This window comes from Rhinopithecus bieti, unplaced genomic scaffold (genome assembly GCF_001698545.2).
Source record: "Rhinopithecus bieti isolate Rb0 unplaced genomic scaffold, ASM169854v2 scaffold_980, whole genome shotgun sequence".
Classification (NCBI taxonomy): domain Eukaryota; kingdom Metazoa; phylum Chordata; class Mammalia; order Primates; family Cercopithecidae; genus Rhinopithecus; species Rhinopithecus bieti.
Window position 1 is genome coordinate 168,288 of NW_016803338.1, and position 17,362 is coordinate 185,649.

At 38.8% G+C, this 17,362-nt stretch overlaps 1 protein-coding gene across 1 annotated transcript in view; it reads right to left on the reverse strand.

Annotated features, from left to right (window-relative positions):
* The window catches only part of STRADB (STE20 related adaptor beta), a 31,576-nt gene that overhangs the window by 5,854 nt on the left and 8,360 nt on the right, over window positions 1-17,362 (reverse strand). Inside the window, exons 3-6 of the mRNA XM_017875615.1 lie at window positions 16,514-16,594; window positions 4,980-5,079; window positions 1,972-2,093; window positions 602-722 (exon numbers count right to left, since the gene is read on the reverse strand). Of these exons, the coding sequence (XP_017731104.1) occupies window positions 602-722; window positions 1,972-2,093; window positions 4,980-5,079; window positions 16,514-16,594 (424 nt within the window). The remainder of the gene's footprint in view (window positions 1-601; window positions 723-1,971; window positions 2,094-4,979; window positions 5,080-16,513; window positions 16,595-17,362) is intronic.

The window sequence follows — 17,362 nt, forward strand, 5'->3', positions numbered from 1 at the left end:
ATATATATATATATATATATATATATATATGTTCATTCTTAAATCCAGAAGCAATTCACAAAAGCTGTCCTAAAAGTCAAAGTTCCAGAATCCATTCATTATTTATTCAACACAATTATGGAACAGTACTTTGTGCTAAGTACTATGTGAGCACCTGGGGACACCACAAATAAAAAATATATAAATGATCCTAGCCCTCAAGAAGCAGTGAGGGAGATGGGCACACACAAAGATGTTTCTAATACAGTGAAATAGTTTACAATGCAGTGTAACAGGGACAGGGATGGGGTGCAGAGGTGGAAAAACAACTTCTTTCTGCAGAATAACAGTAGGTCTCCATTAAAAGAGGGGTAGGAAGCTGAAGGGAAGAGACAGCCTGTGCAAAGGCACAGAATTCTTGGAAAAGCAGTGGTGGTTCACTGATTATCATACCAATTCTTACTTTTTTCTGCAAACTAAAATTCAACATGCACCAGATATAAAAATATACCATGAAATCTAAAATCAGTCATTAGACTTATAAATTAAATGTGGCAAATCATAAATCTAAAATCCCAACTCATCTATATAATTATAACATCTAGGCTAAATTATTTAAAACCAGCATTCTTACCATAGGCCATAAATGGAGAAATAACCCAAAGCCAGCTGCCAACAGTGAAAACTGTCCAATAAGTTGTAACATTGGGATGCCGGAAAAAGTGGGAGAGAATCACGGCTTTCTAGGAAAAACACACAAGAGACAAGACATTTAAAACAATCCTTTTTTCCTTATGATGAAAATGGCAGTCGTGGCAACTAATACTCAAGGGCGCTTACTACTGAAAGCACTGTTCTTAGTGCTTTTATCTATTTAAATCTCACAACCACTCCACGAAGTATGTGATATTATGATTCCCATTTTCAAGGGACAGCACTTAAAATAAGTTAGAAAACCTGTCCAAAAGCATGCAATTAACAAAAAGAAGTGGAAGTAGAATGTGAACTTAGTTTCCCTCCAGGGTCATACTCTTAACTGTACTATGTTCTTATTATAAAACATTTAAAATACATAAAATCCCTCTATCGCTACCTCACAGAGACCCACTGTTAACATTTCATACGGTTTCTCCTAGTCTTTTTTTGTTTGTGTAATATACATGTGCACATATAAATATTTTAAGAATTGGAACAATATCCAAATAAAATTCTTTCCCCTTTATATCAAAATGATTCATGACAATAAAAATGGTATTATAAGATACCTGAAATGCAATTCTGTCAAAATTTGTCATTCAGAAATTAATTTTGCTTATCTGGATGAAAAGGAAACTGTTTTTTATTTCTTCCATTGCCCTATGTGACTATTTAGGATGGGACTAACTGGGGGTATTGTAAAACTCCAGACCTGCATTTTGAATATGATATTCATTTGAAGGAGCAGCAGTTACCAAAGTTTGAATATATGTGTTCTTTCATATAATGAATCTGGCTTCCATGTATTCTTTCCAATTCTGTAACTGCATGTTAATTAGAAGAAATCCATATTTCCCTAACAGAAGAATTATTAGTTTGGGGGAGAAAATTCTTATAGATGTAATCTCCTCAAATAAACATTATATTAAATACAATCACCCCTTAATATCCATGGAGCATTGGTTCCAGGACTGCATCCCCTGACCGCCTCCCACACACCACCCCATGAATGTACCAAAATCTAAGAATGCTCAAGTCCCTTGTATAAAATGGCATAATATTCACATATAAGCTATGCACATCCTCCTATATACTTTAAATCATTTCTAGGTTACTTATAATGTCCAATACAATGTAAATGCTATGTAAATAGTTATGCTGTGTTTTATTTGTACTATTTTTTATTGTATTATTTATTTTAAAATATATTTTCTATTCACAATTGGTTGAATCTGCAGATGTGGAAGCAGTGGATACAGAGGGCCAACTGTGTATCATTTTTCTTCATATTGTTACCTGTAAAGCTTTCAGGCGTTCTTCATTGCAGTTTTCCAGATTTGTAATTTTTATAGTTACCAGTGTTCCCGTGGGAGTATGCCGTGCAAGATGGACAGAAGTCAAGTTGTCAAATCCTCTTCCTATAATCAGGCATAAAAGTCACGTTAGTAACCAAAGAAGAAAAAAATTGACAATTTAGACTTCATCAAAATTGAAAAGTCTTGCTCTTCAAAAAGTACTGTTAAGAAAATGAAAAGGCACACTACCCATTCAAAGTATTAATAATACTTATCAAGCAATCCAATTAAAAAACAGGCAGAGGATTAAACAGGCAATCCACAAAATAAGATACAGGAACAGCCAATAAGCATATGAAAAGATGCTCAAGATAGAGAAATGCAAATTAAAACAGTGACACACCATTACATATCTATTATAATGACTAAAATTGTGACTTGATAAACCAATCGCGATATACTCACACAATGGAATGCTACTGAGCAATCCCCTGTCCCCACTCCCAGTCCCTGGCAACCACCAATCTGATTTTTGTCACATAAATGGTGTCAAAAAGAACACAGTCGTCAGCTTCTTTTGTGTTTAGCTTCTTTTACTTGGCATATGGTTCTGAGACTCATCCACGTTGTTGTATGTTTCAGCAATTAATTTCTATTGCTGAGCAATAAATTGTATGGCTATGCCACAATTTCTTTATCCATTTATAATACTGATGATTATTTAGGTTGTTTTCAGTTTTCAGTGACTATAAAGCTGCCAAAAACAGTCCTATACCTATAATGTATAGGTAGACATATGTTTTCATTTATCTTTGGCAAATATCTACGAGTGAGATTGCTGGGTCATATGGTAAATGTATGCTTAACATTATAAGAAGTTGCCAAACTGTTTTCAAAAGTGGCTGAATCATTTCACATTCCCACCAACAATGTATAAGAGCTGTCACTGCCTGACATACTCACCAGCATTTGGTATCGTCAGCTTTTTAAATGTAAAACACCTAGAGTGGCACTTGCTAGCAGCCACCTAATAAACGTTAGTTACCTCCCTCTCTCCATGGTCACCAAATTTTGTCGATTTTTGAAATGAAGTTAATGTCAAATTCGTCTCCTCTCCTCAGTGTCAGCGTCACTGACTTAGTCTGAGCCCCATCCTGTTGCCCTGGATGTATGCAGTGACTCCCTCATATGCCCTGCATTCTCAGCCAGGGCACACACCAGAATTACTGAGGGAACTACTGCAAAATGCCTCTGCCTTGACCCCACTCCCCAGAAACCTTGGTCCAGTAGCTCTGTGATAGAATATAGGTGTTGTAATTTTAAAAAAGACACAGGTAATGAAGATGACACGTCTGGTTGTGCACTGCTGATCTACTACATCTTCCTGACTGTTGCCTGAGTTGTTTTAAATTTGGCATTTTATCAATGGCAGGTCCTGCGGCAGCTGAGAGCTTAGATCCTACAGTCAGAAAGATCTGGTTTCAAATCACTAACCGTATGACTATCTCAGAGCCTCAGTGTCCTCATCTGCGAAATGGAAGTGGCAAAGGGTTAAAGGGAAAAAATACCTACTAAATGTTCAGCATCATGCCTGTTAGATGCTATTATTGTCATCACGATTCCACAATGTCTCTCTAGCAGAAGGACAGTAAATTCCAAATCTCCACCTTAAATCATCTGAGTAATAAGGAGGGTAGGTTGTGGACGCCATTCTAAATCCGACCACATGAAGTCCTTCACAACACGTTCCAAACCTGCCTTTCCAGATTCATCTCCTACCACTGCCTACTCTTCCCTTGTCCCAACTTGTAGTCACAGAGGAACTATATGGTATTCTCCCCTAACCATCCTTCCTCAGTCATTTACTGAGGTAAACATGTTTTCACCTTTTTAGAATTGGCACCATCTGAAACTCCTTTCTAATTTTGGGGCATTTGCCACTATGTGTTATTTCAAAAAGGTCAGATCCTTACTCTCCCTTAGTCTCCTTGACCTTGGCATGTGACCTCTGCTTGGCCAACTGGAGCATGGAGTGAAGGACAAAGCAGCAGCAGTCATCAGAGCTCCCTGCAGTGGGCCAGCGTCTGGCGGTGGGCAGTACATTCACTAGGCTGCTCCTATTCCACAGTCCTGGTTCTTGTCACACAGCTTCTCTTGGCTTCTTCCAAGCCTATTTCTCTAGCCAATAATTCTGTGAGTTAGCAGCATTGTTCAAATATTCCTTTTTCACTTAAGTTAGCCAGGATTGTTTATGTTGTCTATAACAAAACCTATGACTAGAATATCTAGCAAACTCTTCCTCATTCAAGATCCAGCCCCTTTTTGCCATTTCTCTAAACTCCCAGAGGTGGTTCGTTGTATGCTCCATCTTCTCCGTTCCCATAACACTTAGGACATACCTCTACTAAAGTACCCTCCAGTGCATAAAATGAAGCTATATTGTGTGTTCATCTTCCCAGAGATGATGTCAATTCCAAGTGTTCTCCCATGTTTGTTCCCCTATTTGTTTAACAGATGTTTCTGAATATTCAGAGCAAATGTTTCACATATGTAAAGCTATAAACAATAACCCATCCTATTCCACACTTAACTGAAAAAGCTTTCTATTTCAAATGGGATTTTAGATAAATTTTAAACTAAGAAGCAATTTAGTTAAAGGACTGTGACTGAAAAGATTTACCTGACTTGATTTTACTTCATACCCAGTAAAAATTATACCCATAAAATAGATGCTTCCCACAATAAACACACAAATAATAAGTATTTAGTGTCTTCCTCATCTAAATGTACTTCAATGGAAAAGTAAATGTTCTAGACAGTAATCTTGAAAAAATCTGAGTCATTATTTTAAGATAGACATAAATTAATTGAATCCACTTGATTGACACAATTAGCATCTAGTTTTATGCTGGAGGTAACAACAGAAAAAAACTCGTCTACAAAATAATATTTTTGTCATCAATTTAATTTCTAACACTGAAGGGTCGATTAGAAATTCAGAATTATTACCTATTTCTACTTGGAGCTCGTAGTGAGAAACGTTGGTGGAACATACTACTTCGCTTGCTCTAGTGGATGGAGGTGACCAGGAAAGGGTTGGCTCATCGACCTGCATTTGTTTTTAAAGATAAAAACAAAACAGATGAAATTCTTGGTCCCCTGCCCCAATATAAAACACTTGGTCCCCCTGCCCCTAATGAGCACCTCTGTGTTATATTTTCAAACACAGAGGTACTCATTAGGAAGGTACTGCAAAGTGGCTTAAGAGACTGTTTTAAGATCTAAAAGGAATTTACCAGTTGCTCATTGATGTTAGTTAGAAAGCCGTTAGCCTATGGAGAGGGCAGGAAAAGGAGATTTACAGATAGCAAGGAATACTTTCCAGCGTACTTTCCAGTAAAATGTTTAGGAGTTGCGAAGAATGTTAATTCTTCAGGATAGCTGACAAATGTACCAAGCGAAGAGCTGCAGAGACCTGTGAGGGATATTCTATGCTTGTGCTCTTGCTTCAAGCTAGAGCCATATTTTGCACAAGGTACATGCTCTACTAGTGAAGATGTTAACAGTCAAGGAACAGTTTCCAGACTGCAGCCTATTAAAATTGCTGATGAAGTTTTTAGCAAGATGAATCAGATGGGAGGTCAGAAAGAAAAATCAAAGGAGACAGACCTCCTAAGTGTATGACCAAGTACTGATAGGAGGTCTCATGGTGTGCTGTGGAGTGGGAGTCAGGTTTGCACCTGAATACAGTGACAGTGAAATAACATGGAGGTATGAAAAAGAAGAAGCCTAAACTACTGGCTTCATATGATAGCCATGAGGGTCTCCCAATGGACATAAGTACTCCAACTTAGGAGCCTCTACAGACAGGTGGCAGGGGAAGGAAAAAAGGGGGAAAATAACATTACTATGTGCTAGGAATTGTGTTAACTCCTTTTCACATTCTTAGCTCTTTTTAATCAAGAGACAGAGATGGAGTTTGAAACAGTCACAGGATTAAATGTTCCCTAAACTTTAAGAGAGCAGGAAAAAAGGAATTATAAACCCATGGCTAAAGATGAATAAGGGTGACTATTGTTCAAGAGGAATGAAAGAATGTAAAAAGAAATTCTACTATACAATTGGAAATAATCCTGATGAGAAAACAAATCAAAATAAAGCAATGTAGTTTCTCTTTTTTTCTGCCTCTTTACAATCTTATGGAAGCAATTCAGTTTCTTTAAAACAGGTAGTCTTCAGATAAACTCAGATTTAAAGACCACATAAAAGAGACAGAAAGAAAATATAACAGTTTTAAAATTTTGTAAGTGATATCAACCTGTAAGCCTGTCAGGAAGGCGAGAGACATAATGAACTAAGGCTCATAGTTCATAGGCTTGGAAAAAACAGCATAATGTTACGGGGTGATGGATTAAAATCAGAACTAATCAGCGTCTATTTTGCTTCCATCTATTCCATTAGGGAATTAGTCTTATTTAAACTAGAAGGGACACTTGCAAATAACACTTGTAAATAAACTTGTAAATAAGTATTCAAAGCTCTAAAAAGGTTGTTTTAAATAGGTTCAAACCTCCAGGCCCAGGGCAATTACACTTCGGATATGAAGTTTGCAACTATGGTAGAACTCAGATGAAAAACCAGAATAGAAGTAGCAGACAATGACCCAATTTTCAAAAAGGGAGAAAACTGCAAAGGGGCAAGCTTGATGCTGCTGCCCAGTAAAGTCAGAGATCAAATTATTCAATAGGTGAATTATGGGCACTTTAAAAAGCCACATGGTAATCCCAAGAAGACAACTCAGATTTACTAAGAGCAAATCATCCCAAACTAACCCTGCTTCTCTTTTTCACTTGATGATCAGTTAGATGATAGAAAGCAAAAATTATGGCAAAGTCCTTGCCTTTGCTCTGTTAAACTTTTTAATGACTTCCTGAAAATGAAACAGGCTGGCTTGAAAAAAGAAACAGTATGGATCATGCATTGCTGGGCATAGCTAATTACCGGAAAAAAAAAAAAAGGCAGGACTCACAATCATCCTGCAGCTAGAAGAATGGGCCCAGTTCAATAAAATTTTACAAGGATAAATGCAAAACCTTACACTTAAGTTAAAAAACAAACAAACAAACAAAAAACAATAGCCTAAATACAAAATTGAGGATACCAGGTTTATGACTTGGAGGTTTCAGTCAATAGTGTGACAGAGAAGGTTAAATAAAAGCATAATATTGAGCTACATTTACAGAAGCAAAATTGAGCAGACTGGAAGAGACAAGAGTTTCACTGTATTCTGAAATGATTAGATAGTATCTGGAGCACTATGGATAATTGAGACACCACAGTTTAAGGGGGAATTATAAAATGGTGACTGTAAAATGGTGATGCCTGGAGAAGGCCAACCAAGTCGGTGAAGGTTCCAGCAACAATGGAGGAGTTGGAAATATTTAATCTGGAAAAGAAAATATTAAGAATATATATATGGCCAGGCGCGGTGGCTCACGCCTCTAATCCCAGCACTTTGGGAGGCCGAGGCGGGCGGATCACAAGATCAGGAGATCAAGACCACAGTGAAACCCCATCTCTACTAAAAATACAAAAAATTAGCTGGGCGTGGTGGCGGGCGCCTGTAGTCCCAGCTACTCAGGAGGCTGAGACAGGAGAATGGCGTGAACCCGGGAGGCGGAACTTGCAGTGAGCTGAGATCGCGCCACTGCACTCCAGCCTGGGCGACAGAGCCAGACTCCGTCTCAAAAATAAAAAAAAATAAAAAAATAATAAAAAAAGAATATATATAGTTGCCATTTGCAAGTGACCAAAAGACTAATATAGAAGGGTAAACAATTGTTCAGCGAGAAGAGCTGAGATCAACAGATAGAAGCTCCAGGAAGTAGATTTCAGTTCTGCATAAGAAATGTGGAGTAACCGGTGCTATCCACGTGTAGTTCAGGCATCAAGTTGCCTCTTTCCATTATCCTCTCTCCATTGATATATTCGGAGGTTGGACGACCACCATTGACAGTAGTTGAGCTACACGGAGGTACAAGAACTGGAAGTGAAGAGGGAATGGTCAGCAATTGGAAGGCTAGAAAAAGAAAAGTTTTGATGCCCACAAATGTCTGCTTGCAGTGAAAGGAAGTACTGTGATATGAATTTCAAGTACTTTGACAGCTGTCATTAGTTCTCCATTATACATTAAACTGCTTCTAATTATGATTTGGTTTCCCATGTAACTTTTCTATAAGAGTGGATTGATGATACAATGTAAGGGCACCATTTCCTCTGGCACTGGGAGTCTGGGTTTATAATGAGCTTGATTAATGTGGATCTGATACTGAAATATGGATCCACTCTAGGTTTGCTGACTAAATCCAGTTTCTGATCCAAGAGGCTGAGGAACATCATGGTTCAATAATCAAGCCAATGAATAGCACTCTGAAGTGTTTTCAGAGAGATCCTGCCAGACTTTTACTTGTGGTGAAATATACCTTTCTGTATGTTTCTATTTTTCTGTGATGACTATTTTTCTACAATGGAGCTTTTTTTATTTAAATTTCTACAACGAACTCTCAGAGATATTGTAGAGAACACTCCCTACATAAGTTGAAAATTAGACTAGATGGCCTCTTATGAATCACTGTAATGCTAAAATTGCATTATTTTAAAAAGCAGCATCTCAGCTCAAACACCACAGCCTTTCATTTGCAAAGGTTAACTATAGAAAATGAATTTTCCTACAGATAGAGGGGTTTCCAAAGTTACAGGAGACACAAATCACTTGGAAAACCAGACTGTCCTCCAAACATGATATTTTAACATAAAATTTAATCCTATCTACAAAGTCCAGGCCAATGGAAAACAAGTTGTCCAAAGAAAAGACGACAGATGGTGTTTTACAGCATGACTCAGAGTGCACAGGGAAGTTTTTCTAGTCATCAGGCACCAGTTTCCAGCTGGTGTCAACTTACATTATACAACTTTTCCATTTCATGTTTCCACGAGAGACTTCAGATTATGCTTCTGCTTCTCTCACTGAAGATTTTAGTCTAACTCTACTAACAGAGAAGGATGTGACATTTCAATCCTTAAATTATAGAAAGCCTCCAACCTGGAGGTTTAAAGGATTCAGGTGGCAGCTGTGAACATTTGCTTAGTTCTAGGCCTCTCTCGATAACAGCATGGAGACAAGAATCACTTTACTTTCTGCCTCACCCAAAGGGATTTACTTGAATTAAAACTCAGACTGGGAGGGAGGTGGAGAAAGATGGCTGAATAGAACCCTCTAGCAATCTTCCCCCACCCTTCAGGAACACCAAATTGAACAACTATCCAAACAAGAAGGCACCTTCGTAAGAATAAAAAATCAGGTGAGCTATCACAGTACCTGGTTTTAACTTCCTATCACTGAAAGAGGCACTGAACAGGGTAGGAAAGACAGTCTTGAATAGCTGATGCCTCCCCTTCCTCATCCCCCGGGGAGGGAGAGTGCAGTGATTGTGGGACTTTGCACTGGAACTCAGTGTTGCCTGTCACAGCAGAAAGCAACACAATAAAGAATTCAGCCACCGCCCAAGGAGGGAGCATTTAGATCAGCCTTAGCCAGAGGGGAATCACCCATCCCAGCAGTTGGAACCTGAATTCCAGCAAGCCTTGTCTGCCACCACAGGCTGAAAGCCTCTGGGGTCCTAAATAAACTTGAAAGGTAGTCTAGGCCACAAGGACTGCAATTCCAGGGCAATTCCTGGTGCTGTGCTGGGCTTGGGGCCAGTGGACTTGGGGGTTCATGACCTAGTGAGACACCAGCCAGGGCAGCCAAGGGAGTGATTCTGTCACTCCTCTTCTAACCCCAGGCTGTGCAGCTTGTAGCTCCAGGAGATTCCTTCCTTTCCCTTGAGGAGGGGAGAGGAAAGGTGGCTTGGTCTTGAATAAAAAGGACTTTGTCTTGCAACTTGGATTCCAGCTCAGCCACAGTAGAATAGGGTACCAGATTCCTGAGGCCCCCATTCCAAGCCCTAGCTCCTGGACAACATTTCTAGACACACCCTGGGCCAGAAGGGAAACTGCTCCCATGAAGGGAAGGACCTAGTTCTGGCAGGATCCATCACCTGCTGACTAGGACCTTGTGCCTTGAATAACCATCAACACTACCCAGGCAGTACTTGCTGTGGGCCTTGGGTGAAACTCAGGGCCATGCTGGCTTCAGGTGTGAACTAGGACATTCCCAACTGTGGTGGCCACAGGTAGAGGCTCCTTCTGCTTGAGTAGAGGAGAGGGGAGAGTAAAGGGGGCTTGGTCTTGCAGCTTGGGTACCAGCTCAGCCACGGTAGGCTAGAGCACCAAGCAGACTCCTGGGGTCCCTCATTCCAGGCCTTGGCTCCTAGATAGCACTTCTGGACTGGCCCTGGGCTAAACAGTAGCCCACTGCCCTGAAGGGAGAAACCCAGGCCTGGCAATATTCACCACAAGCTGACAGAAGAGCCCTCGGGCCTTGAGTGAACACTGGCAATAGCCAGGCAGGACTCTGCTATGGGCCGGGGACGATGGTGGCCATGAGACTCCTTCTGCCTGAGGAAGGGAGAGGGAAGAATGGGAAGGACTTTGTCCTGTGGTTTGGGTGCCAGCTCAGCTGCAGTAGAATAGAGCACAAAGTAGATTCCTAAGGTTCCTGACCCATGGCCCTGGCCCCCAGAAGGCATTTCTGGACCCACCCAGGGCCAGGTGGGGAGTTCACTGCCCTGAAGGACACAGCCTGGCTGGATTCAACACCTGGTGACTGAAGAGCCCTTGGTCCTTGAGTGAACATCCAGCTGGGCAGTGGTGGCTGCAGGACTGGGGCAAGACCCAGCGCTGTGCTGAGCTTCAGGTCTGACTCAGTGCAGTCCTAGTTGTGGTGGCAACAGCAGTGCTTGTGTCACCCCTCGCCCAGCTCCAGGCAGCTCAGCATGGAAAGAGAAACTGTTTGGGGGGAAAGTAAGGGAAGAAAACAAGATTCCCTGCCTAGTAATCCAGATAATTCTCTCAGACCTTACCCAAGACCACCAAGATGGTACTTCTGTGAGTCTGCAAGAGTCACAGTTTTGCTGGGCTTGAAGTGGTCCTAATGCAGATAGAGTTGCAGTGACCAAAGACTTAGATCGCAATACTCAATTCCCTGTAAATACTTGGAAAGTCTTCCCAAGAAGAATGGATACGAGTAAGTTCAGCCTTCAAAGACTATGATAAATACGTAACGCTTCAATGTGCAGACATTAATGAACATCCACAAGCATCAAGAACATCTAGGAAAACATGATTTCACCAAATGAGCAAAGTAAGGTACCAGTGACCAATCCCAGAGTGACAGAGACACGTGACCTTCCAGACAGAGAATTTGAAATAGCTGTTTTGGGGAAGTTCAACAAATTTCAAGATAATGCAGAGAAGGAATTCAGAATCCCATCAGATAAATTTAACAAAGAGATGCAACTAATTTTTTAAAAATCAAACAAATTCTAATTCAACTGACATACTGCAGAATGCATTAGAGTCTCTCAATAGCAAAACTGATCAAGCAGAAGAAAGAATTAGTGAAATTGAAGATAGGTTATTTGAAAATACACAGAGAAGACAAAATAAAAAAGAAGATGAAAGAATGAAGCACACCTATAAGATCTAGAAAACAGCCTCAAAAGGGCATATCTAAGAGTTATTGGCATTGAAGAGGAGGTAGAGAGAAATATCAGAATAGAAAGTTTATTCAAAGGGATAATAACAGAGAACTTTCCAAACCTAGAGAAAGATATAATATCCAAGTATCCAAGAAGTTATCCAAGTATCCAAGATATCAATATCCAGTATCCAAGAAAGTTATGGAACACCCAGCAGATTTAACCCAAAAAAGACATTTAACAATCAAACTTCCAAAGGTCAAGGATAAAGAAAGGATCCTAAAAGAAGTAAGAAAAAAGAAAGAACATATAAAGGGGCTCCGATACATCTTGCAGCAGACTTATCAGTGGAAACCTTACAGGCCAGGAGAGAGTAGCATAACATATTCAAAGTGCTGAAGGAAAAACTTTTGTTTTTTTTGAGACAGAGTCTCACTCTGTCACCCAGGCTGGAGTGCAATGGTGCGATCTTGGCTCACTGCAACCTCCACCTCCTGAGTTCAAGCGATTCTCCTACCTCAGCCTCCTGAGTAGGGGGGATTACAGGCGTACGCCACCACGCCCAGCTAATTTTTTGTATTTTTAGTAGAGATGGGGTTTCACCATGTTAGCCAGGATGGTCTCGATCTCCTGACCTTGTGATCCACCCACCCTGGCCTCCCAAAGTGCTGGGATTACAGGTGTGAGCCACCGTACCCGGTGAAAAACTTTCACAGTTTATCCAGTGAAAATATCCTTCAAACATGGAAGGAGAAATAAAGACTTTCCCAGAAAAACAAAAGCTGAGGGATTTCATCAATGCCAGACCTCTCCTACAAAAAATGCTAAAGGGAGTTCTTCAGTCTAAAAGAAAACGATGTTAACAAGCAGTAAGAAATTATCTGAAGGTACAAAACTCACTGGTAATAATAAATACACACATAAAAACAGACTATTATAACATTGTAATTGTGGTGTGTAAACTACTCATATCTTGAGTAGAAAGATTAAAAGATGAACAAATAATAACTACAATACCTTTTCAAAATAGTATAAGAAGATATAAATAGAAACCACAAAAAGTTAAAAAAACAGGAGGAATGAAGTTAAAGTGTACAGTTTTTATTAGTTCTCTCTTTGCCTGTTTGTTTCTGCAATCAGTGTCGTCAGTTTAAAATAACATGTTATGTTATTTGCAAGCCTCACAGTAACCTCAAATAATAAAATCTACAACACATACACACAACAAACATAAAAAACAAGAAACTAAAACATACCACCAGAGAAAATAAACTTCACAAAAAGGAAGAAGACAGGAAGGAAGGAAGAGAATACACAACAAATAACAAAAGCCAGCAGTTAAGTCCTTATCAATAATAACACTGAATGTCAGTGGATTAAACTCTCCAATGAATAGACATAGAGTAGCTGAATTAATTTTAAAAAAAAGATTCAATTATCTGTTGCCTACAAGAACCATACTTCACCTATAAAGACACTCATAGACTGAAAATAAATAGGGTAAGAAAAATATTCCATATAAATGGAAACAGAAAAAGAACAGGAGTCGATATACACGTATATCAGGCAAAATAAATTTCAAAGCAAAACTTATAAAAAGAGACATGGAAGGTCGTTATATAATCCTAAGCAAAAAGGAAAAAAACTGGAGGAATCACATTATATTGTACTTCAAATTATACTACAGAGTTATTGTAACCAAAACAGCTTGGTGCTTGTATACAAACAGACACACAGACCAATGGAACAGAACAGAGAACTCAGAAATAAATCCATACATCTACAGTGAACTCATTTTTGACAAAGATGCCAAGAACATACACTGGGGAAAGGAGAGTCTCTTCAATAAATGGTGCTGGGAAAACTGGATATTTGTATGCAGAAGAATGAAAGTAGACCCGTATCTCTTGCTATATTAAAAAATAAAATTGAAATGGATTAAAGACTTAAATCTAAGACCTCAAACTATGAAATTACTACAAGAAAACATGGAGGAAGCTGTCCAGGAAATTGGTCTGGGCAAAGATTAATTGAGTAATACCCCAAAAGTAGAGGCAATCAAGCAAAAATGGACAAATGAAATCACAATGAGTTAAAAAGTTTCGCAGAACAAAAGAAAAAACAAAGTGAAGAGACAACCCACAGAATGGGAGAAAATATTTGCAAATTACTCATCTGACAAGGGATTAATAACCAGAATATATAAGGAGCTCAAACAATCCAATTTTAAAAATCTAACCATCTGATTTAAAAATGGGCAAAAGATCTAGAAATAGACATTTCTCAAAAGAAGACATATGGTTCTGGGCACAGTGGCTCACACCTGTAAGCCCAATACTTTGGGAGGCTGAGGTGGGAGGATCACTGGAGGCCAGGAGTTCAAGATAAGCCTGGTCAACATAGTAAGACCTCTTTTAATTAGCTGGGTGTGGTAATACATGCCTGTAGTCCTAGCTTATCAATAACCTGAGGTGAAAGGGTTGCTTAACCCAGGAGTTCAAGGCTGCTGTGAGCTATGATTACATCACTGCAGTGTAGCCTGGGTGGCAAATCTTTTTGGCCATCTCCAAAAAAAAAAAAATAAAACAATTTTCTTTAAAGATGACATACAAATGACAAACAGGTATATGAAAAAGTGCTCAACATCACTGATCATCAGAGAAATGCAAATCAAAACTACAAGGGGATACCATCTCACCCTAGTTAAAATGGCTTTTATCCAAAAGACAGGCAATAACAAATGCTGGTGAGGATACGGAGAAAAGAGAACCCTCATATACTGTGTGATAATGCAAATTAGTACAACCACTATGGAGAACAGTATGGAGGTTCCTCAAAAAACAAAAAACAAAACAAAACAAAACAAAAACTACCATATGATCCAGCAATCCCACTGATAGGTATATATCCAAAAGAAAAGAAATCAGTATATCAAAGAGATATATACGCATCCATGTTTATTGCAGTACTATTAACAATAGCCAAGATTTGGAAGAAACCTAAGTGTCCATCAACAGATGAATGGATAAAGAAAATGTGGTACGTATGTACAATGGAATATTATTTAGCCATAAAAAAGAATGAGATACTACCATTTGCAACAACATGGATGAAAGTGAAGAACATTATGTTAAGTGAAATATGGCAGGCCCAGAAAGACAAACTTCACATGTTCTCACTCACTTGTGAGAGCTAAAAATTAAAACAACTGAACTCATGGAGATAGAGAATAGAGGCCAAGAAGGGGTGGGTAGACTGGAGATGGTTGATGAGTACAAAAATATAGTTAGATAGAATGAATAAGATCTAGTATTTGATAGCATGATAGAGTGACTACAGTCAACAATAACTTATTGTACATTTTAAAATAACTAAAAGTATAATTGGAATGTTTATAACACAAAGAAATGATTTATGCTTAAAGTGATAGATAACCCATTTACCCTGATGTAATTATTACATATCATATGCCTGTATCAAAATATCTCAGGTACCCCATAAATATATACACCTTCTAAGTATTCCAATTAAAAAAAAAAACCCTCAGATACTACGTCGTATTTTATGAAGAGACAGGTAACTAGAAGACTAGAGTATTAATGAATAAAAAGCCAAATAACAGAAATAAAGACAGCTGAAGATAGGGCTGGGGGTTAAATTATAAGTAAAACTAACTGGGATTTACTAATTTTGTAGCGAATAAGGCATTTGCAAGGTAGGTTCCATTCTGTAGTAAAAAATGCAATATAAAGTATGGAATAAGGAGAGGAAAAGATCCCAAAGAAATATCCTAAGATATATCTAAGATATACAGAAGGAGAGCCAAATAAAAAGTATAAGTGGAAAAGCTTCATAGATACAATATTTGAACCAATTCTTTATGGAAGAGGAAGAATTTCAGAAGCAGAAAAGAAAAAAGAGTATTTCAAGTAGAGAATGAAACTAAGACATATTCTACACCAGTTAAGAGCCCTCATATTATGCTAATTTACACTTTATTCCATAGGCTTTAGTAAGCCAATGGAAGTTTCAAAGCTGGAAAGCGACACAAGCAGGCCTGTATTGGTAGCAGTACCGAACACTGAACAGATGTGAGTGGTGGGAGAAGACTATGTGTGTGTCTAGGAGAGTAGAGGCAACGAGTCCACCTGCAAGAGCCCAGGTGAGAGACAATGAGACCTGAGCAGTAGCAGTGCTCATGGGAAGTAGGGAATAGACCCCAGGGCACTTCAGAGACAGATTCAGAAGACTTGGTGAATAATAAATATGGGGGCAGAGGTAGAGGCCGTGTGAGGATAACTCTAAAGTTTCTAGTTAGGATGACACAGTGAATGAGTTTTCATTAGCCGAAGTAGGAAATACAACGAGTTGGTGGGTTTAAAAGAAGATTAAGGTTTTATTCAAACTGAGTATTGATGCCTTTGAAAAATCCAATTGGAGGTATTCTAGAGACATGTCTGTTGCCCAGGAAAGAGTCTGGGGTAAAAATCTGAGAAACATCAAGTTCTGCTTGATGCCAGGGTCCCCTCAGGAAACCTGTGGTAACCCCAGGACAATCTGAAATTTGAACAACTTAAGTCATAGGAATAGGTAAACTGCTTAGGAAGAGCCACTTTAGGAAGAAGAGAAATGGCCAGTTATAGACTCCTGGAAAATGGCAGGAGAAAGGAGAAACAGTAAAAGACACTGTAAAGAAAAAGAAATAGAGGAGAACCAGAAGTGAATAGAAGACAAAGTTAGAGCATTAATTGTACTCAACTATTTTTTTTTAGAGATGAGATCTCACTATGTTGCCAAGGCTGGTCTCGAACTCTTAGGCTCAAGTGATCCTCCTGCCTTGGCCTCCCAAAGTGTTGGGATTACAGGTGTGAACCACTGCATCCAGCCTAACCATTTTCTTACCAAGTATTGATGGATACTGGTTTCAGACTGTTTTTCAGGTCTGAGTGATTCAACTTGTGTTCTTGAAGTGCAGAAGCAATCCTGGAAGTCAGAAATGCATTACATAAGTGAAAAATAAGTTACAGTTAAGCAGGGGTGGTGTGTAGATACAAAAAGGTCTAGTGACTACAGTGGGGAGCAGAGAGGAAGGGCAACATGCAGGAACCTGGAATTGAAGCCAGGATCCACATCATGGGGGAACTCAGCGTGGAACAGAAGGGAGAAGTGGCTGGGCATGCAGACAAACTTCATATATGTTAGCATTTCACTTGGTGCTATCGCTGATCCTTGCCCTCTTTTCTTGATGTCATAATAATTCATTTTAACTGTTGGTGTTAATTTTTAACTCCGTCTGTCAACACCACTGAGGTTTTCTTCTGAATATTTAGCCAAAGATTATTCTGCTGTATTCATTATAATTATTTTTATTTTGATCCTCAGCTACCTTCTTAAGTATAGAAACCATGTTTATTCACATTAAGCCACATATTGAGTGAAAAAATAATTATTTTTAAAGGTGATAAACATCTCTAATTACAACTCAAAGCAAATTAAGAGAGACTTATTTTATCATCACAATTTACATTTTTCTGCATATTTACCCATGGTTCTATTATTATTTATTGCCAATAAAGAAATGTTAACACCTACATGTGATTTATCACATCATCAATCAGTGGGGTGAAGCTGACCTTATACTATTTAGGAAGAAAAAGTATGTCAAAAGAAAAGTATAAACATATTTTATGAGAGGCTTTCATAACAAGATATTTTCAGTATTTGAAAACCTTTTTTTTTTTTTTTTTTTTT